The sequence below is a fragment of the Scyliorhinus torazame genome, chromosome 10 (genome assembly GCF_047496885.1).
Source record: "Scyliorhinus torazame isolate Kashiwa2021f chromosome 10, sScyTor2.1, whole genome shotgun sequence".
NCBI lineage: Eukaryota > Metazoa > Chordata > Chondrichthyes > Carcharhiniformes > Scyliorhinidae > Scyliorhinus > Scyliorhinus torazame.
The window spans coordinates 252,351,818-252,364,010 of NC_092716.1; the positions used below are offsets into that span (position 1 = coordinate 252,351,818).

At 45.9% G+C, this 12,193-nt stretch overlaps 1 protein-coding gene across 1 annotated transcript in view; it reads left to right on the forward strand.

The window, feature by feature from the left end:
• The first annotated feature begins 4,224 nt into the window (after window positions 1–4,224).
• svip (small VCP interacting protein) overlaps window positions 4,225–12,193 on the forward strand; it is a 30,654-nt gene continuing 22,685 nt past the window's right edge. The window contains exon 1 of the mRNA XM_072466671.1: window positions 4,225–4,383. Coding sequence (XP_072322772.1) covers window positions 4,321–4,383 — 63 coding nt within the window. The 5' untranslated portion in view covers window positions 4,225–4,320. The remainder of the gene's footprint in view (window positions 4,384–12,193) is intronic.

Below are 12,193 nucleotides of genomic sequence, written 5' to 3' on the forward strand. Positions count from 1 at the left end.
AAATGTGATGAAACGGGTAGCGGACAAGAAATCCAAAGTTCGTAGTTTTGCCAGTGGAGATAAAGTTTTAGTGTTGTTATCAGTGGTAGGTGAACCTTTAAAAGCTAGGTTTTGTGTACCGTATGAGATTGAAAGGAAATGAAGTGAGGTGAATTATGTGGTAAAAACACCAGATAGAAGGAAGACTCACCGAGCCTTTGAAAGGGATAGAGAGAAAAAAGAGGTTTTAATGAATCTAACTCAAAGTGACGAGCCAAATCCAGATGGCTGTGAATTTGACATACCTGAAATTAAATTGGAAAATGAGGATGTTCTTAAAAATTGGGATGAATTGTTAAGTTACCTTCCAGAGGAAAAATTAACTGACCTGAAAGAATTATTGATATCACATGGGCAAGTTTGTAGAGATAAATTGGGAAGTACTAAAATGGCTATACAAGATGTAGATGTGGGAAATGCTGTTCCTATCAAACAACATCCATATAGACTTAATCCTTTAAAATTGGCACAGGTTAACAAAGAGATTGCGAGTATGCTTAAAAATGGCATAATTGAAGTGGGTTGCAGCCAATGGAGCTCACCCATAGTGATGGTACCTAAACCAGACGGTACCCAACGGTTGTGTGTGGACTATAGGAAGGTTAATGCAGTTACAAGAACGGACTCTTATCCTATCCGACGTTTGGAGGATTGCATTGAGAAAGTGGGACAATCCGCTTTTATTTCCAAATTGGATTTACTTAAAGGTTACTGGCAGGCACCTTTATCCGAAAGGGCGAAGGAGATTTCAGCTTTTGTGACTCCAGATGGTATATACCAATTCAAAGTTATGCCATTTGGCACGAAAAATGCCCCAGCCACATTTCAACGGTTAACTAATACAGTCGTTTCAGGATTACCCAATTGTGCGGTATACATCGACGATCTGGTAGTTTTCAGCCAGACATGGAAAGAACACTTAAAACATCTGATGGAGTTATTCGATCGACTTCAGGAGGCGGGTTTGGTGAAAAACCTTGCCAAAAGTGAATTTGGAAAAGCCCAAGTCACTTTCCTTGGCCATACAATCGAACAGGGTCGATTGGTCCCACGGAATGTGAAAACAAAAGTTATTGGGGAGTTTACGATACCCTCGACACAACGGGAAATAATGCGATTTTGTGGTATGAGTGGATTTCACCGGAAATTTGTTCCAAATTTTAGCAGTGTGGTCGCTCCACTGGTGGACTTGCTCAAGAAGCATAACAATTTCCAGTGGACAGCGGAGTGTCAACAGGCATGTGACGGCCTGAAAGCTGTGTTAACCACTGCTCCTGTGTTAGCCATCCCAAATTATACCAAACCATTCAAAGTGGCTGTTGATACGAGTGATGTGGGCGTAGGTGCAATGCTTCTACAAGACGACGACGAAGGGCTAGAGCGGCCTGTTGGTTATTTTTCAAAGAAATTGAATTCTCACCAGAAAAGGTATTTGACGATTGATTCGGAGACTTTGAGCTTGGTGCTGGCTTTGCAACATTTTCACATTTATGTGACCAGCAATCCGTCTGACACCATTATATATACTGATCATAATCCGTTTACGTTTTTGAAGCGATTCCAGAATAACAATGCGAGGCTGTTTCGCTGGAGTTTATTGTTACAGCCATTCCATTTAAAAATAGTACATGTGGCAGGACGGGAATACGTGATAGCCGATGCTCTGTCACGAATGTGATGAACGGAAGGATTTTGGTTGGAGGAAGAAGACCGAAAAAAAAAAAAAAATCGACGATATTATTATACCTGTTTGCGTGTGTTGTTTTTTTTTGAACCGGTAAAGTGTTTTTACTGTGTGCATTTCTGAATTGATGATGCAAAGGGGAGAAATTAAACCATCTTGAAGTTGATGGGGGGGGGGGGGTTCTTGTTGGGGGGGGGGGGGCGGGGGGAGGTGTCATGTGAGAGTACCTTTAAGAAATGGATGTTTAAGCAATGTACCTTTAGGAAATGGAGCTGATCATATTACTGAAGTGCCTTCAGAAGGTGGGGGGAGCTGAGCTCACTTCTGCTTTTTGAGTTTCAGTTTGAGAACGCAGCTGGGAGTGTCTGTGTGTTTTGCTGTGAGCTGCCGGAAGAAACACAGAGCTGGTCTGTTGATTTCTGCAATCCAAAGACTATAAATATATTGAATGAAACCTAATGTGCTCCAATTTTTGAAGGTTTGAAGTCTTTTGGATGTTTAAAGGAACAGTTTGAAGGATTATTTTGTGTTGTAGTCTTTTGGGAATATCTTTGACGTAATGGGTGTTAAGATATTCAATGTTTGTTTTAAAAGGGTTAACTTGAGTTCATAGAATAAACATTGTTTTGTTTTAAAAACCATTTGTCCATTTCTGCTGTATCATACCTGGAGAGTATGCCATGTGCGTCCCACACCACAATCTATTAAAAGTTGTGGGTCAGTTGAACTCCATGAAACACTTTGAGGTTCTGTAAACCCGGACCCATAACATTATCTAATCTTCACGGTATTATTTTTTAAAACATGTTTATTGTCGCAAGTAGCCTTATATTAACACTGCAATGAAGTTACTGTGAAAAGCCCCTAGTCGCCACATTCCAGTGCCTTTTTGGGTACACAGAGGGAGAATTCAGAATGTCCAAATTACCTGACAGCAGGTCTTTCAGGACTTATGAAAGGAAACCGGCGCACCAGGAGGAAACTCACGCAGACACAGGGAGAACATGCAGCCTCCGCACAGACAGTTACCCAAGCCGGGAATCCCACCTGGGACCCTGGTGCTGTGAAGCAACAGTGATAACTACTGTGCTACTGTGCCTCCAACAATCATAACCAAATTCCATTGGGCCTTATGTGGGTAAACACATACATAGTTGGAATGATGATTATCGTACGTTTATGACAGCTTAATTACATCTTTTGCAGCCACAGAGTCTGAATACCTTAACCTAGACTCTTTAATATCATGCAACAGATAGATATACCTGAATTCAGGCTTTGAAAAACATTACTGCAACAGATATAAAATACAACATATTTATACCAATTTCTTACATTTATCACACTATAGCTTTCTGTGTCATGTCCACTATTCCTGGTGATCTTCAGGGTTCCATTGTGGATCTCGTTCATATTTCTCATCTTGATTTCCATTCTTTCTGTGTTTATCTAACAGGTACCTAGTCAATGATCCATCTGGTCTCTTGACTGCGGGGGAAGAGGAGAAGGGGGGGGGGGGTTCACCATGGATTCACCTGTTCTTACTCTGTTGAGGTCATATACCTGAGTGCAAGATTTTTCAGTAAAGAGTTTTGTCCTCCCCAAGAGGGAATCGATATCTAAGTGCAAGTTCACAAACACCTTCCTAGGGGTGCACCCTTCTCCCATGCAACTAACCAGTGAACCTCCTATCCTACTTCGAGCTCAGCTGTTGCTATACGGAACAGTCCAAAGATGTGCTGGTTCGGTGGGTTGGCCATGCTAAATTGCCCTGAATGTCCAAAAAGGTTAGGTGGGTTTACGGGGATAGGTTGGAAGTGTGGGCTTAAATGGGGTGATCTTTCCAAGGGCCAGTGCAGACTCGGTGGGCCGAATGGCCTAATTCTGCACTGTAGATTCTATGACAGCTTCAGCTAGCAACCTTCATCTGCACCAACCGAGTGTCGCTGCATCTGCAAGCCTGTTGCTTTTTCTATTCTTTCGAACACATATTAAGTTATAATTACTGCGGAACAACCCCTCTGGCTCTGAAAAGATGATTTCATTTCTGTGGAATGTTGGATTTCTCTAAGATGATAAAATCGTCCATGGATTTTAGTTAAATGATACAATTTCTCTTCCAAGTTTGTTTATAATATTCCAGTTTCATTCTTAATCAGGATGGATAAAAGCAAATTACTGCGGATGCTGGAATCTGAAACGAAAGAGAAAATGCTGGAAAATCTCAGCAGGTCTGGCAGCATCTGTAGGGAGAGAAAAGAGCTAACGTTTCGAGTCCGATAACTCTTTGTCAAAGCTAACAATCAGAAAATGTGGGGAACATTTAATCGGGATGGAATAGAATTCCATAAATCTGAGTTTTTGGGTGAGCTTCCTCTGGGCGCCCAGTGAGGGGAGCTCTCTGAGGAGGAGGCCGGTGTTTGAGGTGCAGGGTCCCTCCTGCCGCCTCCTTGTCAGTTGTAGGCGCCGGGCGGGTTGCCATGGCGCTGGGCGGACGCACGGCGTCAGGGGGCGGGGCTGGAGCCAGTCAGTCTGCTCCCACACCAGCCGCTCAGGGTGGGCCTCCATGCTCGGGTCTTTCTCTCAGCGCCGCGGGGATGGGCATGTGTCTGCCGTGCCTGGGGGGAGCCGCTGAGGACGTGGTGCAGACGCCCGATCCGGTAAGTGGGGAGTGGGGATGGGCGGGGTGGGAGTGGGTCTGTGAGCAAGGGGTAGGGCGATGGCCTGGAGGGGAGGGGGCACACTGGGAATGGGGTGAGGGAGGGGCGGAGGGGCAGGGAGTGGAGGGGGTGGGGTGGCGTGGAGTGGAGGGGGTGGGGGTGGCGTGGAGTGGAGGGGGTGGGGGTGGCGTGGAGTGGAGGGGGTGGGGGTGGCGTGGAGTGGAGGGGGTGGGGGTGGCGTGGAGTGGAGGGGGTGGGGGTGGCGTGGAGTGGAGGGGGTGGGGGTGGCGTGGAGTGGAGGGGGTGGGGGTGGCGTGGAGTGGAGGGGGTGGGGGTGGCGTGGAGTGGAGGGGGTGGGGGTGGCGTGGAGTGGTGGGGGTGGCGTGGAGTGGAGGGGGTGGGGGTGGCGTGGAGTGGAGGGGGTGGGGGGGGAGTGGAGGGGGTGGGGGGGGAGTGGAGGGGGTGGGGGGGGCGTGGAGTGGAGGGGGTGGGGGGGGCGTGGAGTGGAGGGGGTGGGGGGGGAGTGGAGGGGGTGGGGGGGGCGTGGAGTGGAGGGGGTGGGGGGGGAGTGGAGGGGGTGGGGGGGCGGGGAGTGGAGGGGGTGGGGGGGGCGTGGGGTGGGGGGGCGTGGAGTGGAGGGGGTGGGGGGGCGTGGAGTGGAGGGGGTGGGGGGCGTGGAGTGGAAGGGGTGGGGGGGGTGTGGAGTGGAGGGGTGGGGGGGGAGTGGAGGGGGTGGGGGGGCAGCGGGTGGATGGGCAGGGACTGGAGGGTGTGGAGGGGCAGGGACTGGAGGGGGTGGAGGGGCAGGGGGTGGAGGGGCAGGGACTGGAGGGGGTGGAGGGGCAGGGGGTGGAGGGGCAGCGGGTGGATGGGCAGGGACTGGAGGGTGTGGAGGGGCGGGGAGTGGAGGGGGTGGAGGAGCAGGGGTTGGAGGGGCAGCGGGTGGATGGGCAGGGACTGGAGGGTGTGGAGGGGCAGGGGGTGGAGGGGCAGGGACTGGAGGGGGTGGAGGGGCAGGGGGTGGAGGGGCAGCGGGTGGATGGGCAGGGACTGGAGGGTGTGGAGGGGCAGGGAGTGGAGGGGGTGGAGGAGCAGGGGTTGGAGGGGCAGCGGGTGGATGGGCAGGGACTGGAGGGTGTGGAGGAGCAGAGAGTGGAGGGGGTGTAGGGTTCAGAGTGATGGGCTGGGGTTGAAGTCAGGGAGGGGCTGGTGACAGGAGGGAGGGGCTGCGGTGGAGTGGAGGGATGGTGAGGATGTCGAGGGCTGGAGGAGGGGGGGGGGGGGGGGGAGTGTTGAGGGGCGTGATAGGCTGGTGGTGAGCAAGGGGCTGGAGAGAGGTGGGGGTGAAGTGTGGGGCCTAAGGGGGAACAGGTAGGCTGAGTGTATGTGGAGTGAGGAGTTTTGGGGGTGCCAGGTGATGGGACAGGGGCTAAGCCTGGTGGCCGAATCAAATAAATAAGAGCAAAATACAACATGTACTGGAAATCTGAAACACAAAGAGAAAACTGAAAAAACACATTGGCTTGTGTGGATCGAGAAGCAGAGTTAACATTTTGAATCCAACATCACTCCGCATCGGACTGTTAATCCGGGGCGATTCCGCTGATCCAGAGAGTGGACAGAGCCTGCCCTCCCCCTTTCCCACACAGGTGGCCATGTATTGCACAGGGTACTGTCCGAATAAATAATATAATATTTACATTAAAAAAACTTCCCTTAATCTATTCATGACAGCGGGAAAAGGTTTTAATTTGGAATAGTATTGAAATTGTTATAGTTTTGTTGCTGCCCTGTGTTCGGCAGTGATTGTTTGCTTTGCTACAAAATTTAATTAATTAATTTAATTACTTGCGTTTAATTTTAAATATATTTACGTATTGACCTCCCCCTTCTTCAAAATTCGGAGCCCATTTTTGCAGGTGAATCATTTATTCCAATAGGTTAATACTGATATATGTTCGTTTTCAGACCTGAACTCACCCCATGTTTCGCTGTTTTGCAGTAGTTGAAAATTTGGATCATTCTGCAAAAACATATGCACACATACTGATGCTCATCTCCACACAGGGCAAATATTTTTGCATCGCATAGCAAACACGTTGATAGTATTGCAGCATTAAAGAGCAGAAAATGCTGGAAATACTGAGCCAGGCCCAGCATCAGTGATTCAGGCTCATGGCCTATCAACTCAAGACATGTACTCTATGTTTCTCTTTCCACAGATGCACCTTGGCCTGCTGAATGTTTCCAGCAGTCTCTTGTTTTTATTTTGAGTTTCCAGCATTATTGCACGGTATTCTTTCTGTTCTTGTTTGTGGGTTGTTGCAATATCCGGTGCAGTAACTTGATGAACTGACTGGATTAGGTGAAAGAGAAAATGGTCAGATGGAGAGAAGGAGGCCAAGATTGAGTATACTATTCATTTCTGTCAGTGTAAAGGTTAACCTTTTTTATAGGCACCAAATTGTGGATCCTGTCACTTCGCTTATGGTGTTTTAAAACTACAAATTATATCATGATTTGTACTCTCAGTTTTATTGAATTTGTGCATCTCATAATTGCCCTTTGCTTCCTTCAGTTGTCCCTTGAATCCTACATTCTGGGAACACTGAAGGCAAAATAAAGCTTGGAGCAAGCTGTGAAAGTCATTTGCATCAGTGTAAATAACACCAAATGGCTAAATTAACATTCAATGAATCACACATATGATTCTCCTAGTCACACCATGTGCTTTGTCGAACTCGTAATGGTTTAGCTAAGCTGCTCAGACCGACATTTTAAGTGTAGTGGGTAAACTGTAAACTCTTGCAGATCAATCACAACGGTGAATATTCCTGGTATTCAGTTGCAGTCCCTATGGATTGTCAAAGAGTTTAAAATGTTACCTGATCCTAGGAGAATCCTGGAATTCCTACAGTGCAGAAGGAAGCCATTCAGCCCATCCAGTGTGCACAGACTCTCTGAAAGAGCACCCCATCCAGACCCACTTCCCTGCCCTATCCCCAAAACCCCAACTAACCCCTGGATACTAAGGGACAATTCAGCATGGTCAATCCACCTAATCTGCACATCTTTAGACTGTGGGAGGAAACCGGAGCACCCGGAGGAAACCCACGCAGACACGGGGAGAAAGTGCAAACTCCACACAGACAGTCACCCGAGGCTGGAATTGAACCCGGGTCCCTGGCGCTGTGAGGCAGCAGTGTTAACCCCTGTGCCACCATGGCTGCCATGATCTTGAGATCAAATTACATTGTTTCATTCTCTCTGATATTTTCTGTCTGTTGCATTGGAAATTCTATTTCCTTGCCTCAGTACATTTACCCTGAGTGGAGGCTGGAGTATTAGAGACAATTAACCGTATGTAATAATGACTGACAAATAGCCTGCAGATGTACATCACATGACCAGCCTTTTGCAGTGAATTGGTTTGGTGCCAGGAAAAAGAGTCAAACAAATGCTTCGTTCTGAGCTTTCATGGTGTATGATGCAATCTGAACACCGTTAATCGTGCACATGCTCAGTATTTTAGATATAATTGTGTGCCACATTTTCACAACATGAACACCTATTTTATAAGCAAACTTTTAGTTGTTAAGTCAACTGTGAGCAATAGATGTGTCAATTGGAAATAAATCATAACTTGATCAGGCTAGACATCGGTTTCTGAAATAAATCTAAGGTTTAGACTATAACTCTCGCTGAAGGAAGGGCAAAGGCTTGCTTTGTGGAAGCTTTTAAACCAATGTAATACATCCAGTGCTCCATTCTGATTCTCAGAAAGGCTTTTTGTATTGGAGGTTTATTCAAATGTTTATTGAGTTACATTTCTAGCAAATGTCTACACCCAAATGTTTAATTGTTTCTACCTTGTTAATTGGCAAGTATCACTGAGGAATAAACAAGTTTGTCGAAGCTGAAATTAAACCCGAATGCGAACAATGTTGTGCAATGTGCGAGTGGGGGAGCTCAGTGGCTCTTGTTTGAAGTGTATTTCTTGGCAGTTAGTAAGTGACCACGTGGCCATTTTTACTGAAGCAGATGCACCTGTTTACATGTGACTGCTCATTAGGCAAGCAATGTTTTTAAGCTTGTGTTGTGTTTCCAATCTAATCTGACATAGCGCAATAAACATGTACATTCTTCATTTATCTATTAAATCACATGTTCATTATGTATTCAAATAGCTTCAGCCCATTCATCCTGGACATTGGAATTACTGTTGGGCGAGCTATTAAAGAATGGCGATAAGTGGGGAATTTTATAAATTGATCTAGATTATTTTCATAGATAGCAGTAAATGCGTTAAAGAAGGGATGGCTAAGGAAGTTGATCACAGAATAAAAATGGATATCTTGCTGGTTATGATGGTACAATTTTGAAAGGAACAATCTGAGGGTGTATGTACACAAATCTTTGAAGGATATAGACCAAGTTGAGAAGGTTTTTAAAAAGAATCCTTGGCTTTCTAATAATAATTGAGTGCAAAAGCAAGTACATTTTACTAAACCTTTATAAAACACTGATTAGTGTCATGGATTTGCCCAGTAACAGCAGTAACATGAATTTAACAAGACATAATAGGATGCGATATTCCCAGCAAAATCTTCCCAGCAACAGCAATGGCCCAGCCTATGAAAGACAGGATAACATGTTTATTTCCCAGCAACGAGATTAGCAGAAAGGGGATTGGAAACTGTTTATCCAGGAGATTGGGAGATTAGTGAAGCATACACATGCTAATTTCTAGAGTCAAGGAATTTGAGGGGGGCAGACAGCCACACACACAAGGCAGAATCAAAGGGGAAAAAAGGTACAATTAACAGGACCATCCGAAGGAAGGCAGGCCGGTTAACAATCTCGCAGCCTCCGAAGCAGACAAGCCATTTTCCACCTCGCAGCCCGTCGGCCAAGTTTTACATCTGACAGCCTCCAAGTCTTTGAGTTAAGGCTGTGCCAAAACCTTCGAAAAGGGGGTTTAAATATCTTTCCTGGATCAGGAAAAGACGTTTCCCGGACTTGATCATCAGCCCTGTATTGTGTGGTGATTATAAACTGGATTTAACTTCTAGATCTTGTTGTATGGGGAGGCTGGGGAAGTCTTAAGGAGTTCAGGTATCATGGATATATTTTGGAGCAAGGGGTATGTTCTACACAATCCGTGTGTGTTTAGTGCTTCAATTACTTAATTATCTTGGAATAGTGTAGTCCTGTTTCGTGTGTGTATTTAATTTAATAAATAGTGTTTACCAATTGTTACTGGACTGCTCAGTCTCACTGGGGTTTCACTTGACTCCTCATACCATTCATTTCAAAAACAGGACTATCCACTCTCACAACCACTGGGATACCCTCGCAGATAACAACAGCGTCGTTCATGACATTAGCCCCCAGCTGACGTATGGTTGACAATTCGGGGCACCACATTTTAGGAAAGCATGGCCTTGGGGAGGGTGCAGGCAAGTTTTCCGAGAATCGTATTAGGAATGTGAAGCTTAAGTTACATGGAATGATGGGGATTATTCTCCTTACAGCAAGGAGGTATTGAACATCAGGAAGGATTTTGTTAAGAGTAAATCAGGAGGAGGCTGTTTCCAGTGAAAGAAAGGTCAGAGGACACCGATTCCAGATTATTGACAAACAAAGGCGACATGAGTGGGGAAAATGTTCCTTACCCCATGTGTTATAATGACCTGGAATGCACTGCTTGAAATGGTGGTGGAAGCAGATTCAAAAGTAATTTCAGAAGTGAGTTATGAGTATTGAAAGAATAAACATTTCCCTGCTGTGGAACGGCAGTAGGATAATGGGATGAATTGTAGCTCTTTCAGCGAGCACAGACACACTGGACACGTGGCTGCCTCTCTTGTTCATTTTATTCTAACAATGGCAAACGGTTGTGCAGTTAATATGAACAATGCAGATCTGTTATTTTCCCCCAAACAATTATGCCTTGCCTCATCTGTAGGTTCCATTTTATGCTGCATTGAACTTTGCCTGTAATAAATGATTAACCTTGTAGAATGATAAATTTAAGAATGCAGCTTATTAAATGTTATCTTGTTGGTGGTTTGCTTGGAAATGCTCCCAGCACTTAAATGACGTGGCCAGTTTAAACAACAAAAGTACTTGTGGATTAACTTTAGTTTCATTCCACTCCACCTCCATCTTTTCTTTGTCTAAAAAGAAAGTGTTGCATACTGATATATTTAAAAAGTGCTTTTTAAAAACTGACCAGATTTAGAATTCTAACTTCAATTTCCGACCTCCCCATGTTGGAAAAAAAGTTATGTCGGAGGTTGCCAGATAGTCATGCAATCTAGATGAAGAAAACTATGCAGAGGGCATTATAACATTCAAATACCTATTTGAAGTCAGTATGTATAGGACTGGAATGAGGCTATGTTGTATTGTGGGTGGGCGACAGACTTTTGTCTTGTGCAGGTGGGTGTTTGGTACTGTGACCATGTTTTACATCTGCGCAGAGAAAGTAAACTTCAGCTTGCTTGAAATGTAGTTCCTCCCAACAAGGTCAAAGCCATTTGCTTTAACTCATAAAAAATGGGCTCAAGTTAATATGAGTCAAAGCTTCGCGACTGAAGTGTGCAGAGTTTTTGCTGCTGTTTAACAATATGATGTGCATTCTCAGTAGGTCACAGAGCATTAATGAGTTTCCTGCAGGCTGTTTAATGATGGCTTTGCTTTACAGGTTTAACTAGAACTGCATGGGAAGAATGCCAGCCCTCTTAATTACAGTTCTACAGCTTGTCCCATCCCTCTGAGCTTACCAGGGAGCTAATCATTGACAGAGATAACATAATGGCAGTGTTAAAAGTAATGCAGTTAACAGTAATCCAGAAGTAGAATCCTTGCGGACAAGAGACAAGTCATAGAATCATAGAATTTACAGTGCAGCAGGAGGCCATTCGACCCATCGAGTCTGCACCGTAACAGCCTCCCCGAACAGGCGCTGGAATGTGGCGACTAGGGGCTTTTCACAGTAACTTCATTGAAGCCTACTTGTGACAATAAGCGATTTTCATTTCATTTTTTCACCGGCTCTTGGAAAGAGCACCCTACCCAAGGTCAACACCTCCACCCTATCCCCATAACCCAATAACCCCACCCAACACTAAGGGAAATTTTGGACACTAAGGGCAATTTATCATGTCCAATCCACCTAACCTGCACATCTTTGGACTGTGGGAGGAAACCGGAGCACCCGGAGGAGACCCATGCACGCACGGGGAGGATGTGCAGACTCTGCACAGACAGTGACCCAAGCCGAAATCGAACCTGGGACCCTGGAGCTGTGAAGCAATTGTGCTATCCACAATGCTACAGTGCTGCCCCATAAAAATGGATCAGTCACACCAACAGGTGTAGTAGTCTACAGACCCCTTATATTAATTAGGGAAATCATTGGCCCATCAAATCTGCACCGGCCTTCCAAAAGAGCACTCTACCCAGATCCGCTCTGCCATCCCCTGCCCTATCCCCGTAACCTAATTTGCACACCCTGTGATACTAAGGGGCAATTTATCATGGCCAGTCCACCTAACCAGCACATTTTTGGTCTGTGGGAGGAAACCTACGCAGATACTCTGAGAACGTACAAACCCCACGGACAGTCCCTCAAGCCTGGAACCGAACACGGGTTCCTGATGCTGTGAGACAGCAGTGCTAAGCACTGTGCCACCGTGACGTCCGAAATGAATAACGAATATGGTTAAAATCTCCCATGATTATTATTCTATCCTGAAATGAATCGGCCAAAAGGGGATAAGGGAAAGGTGCTTCTACAATGTTT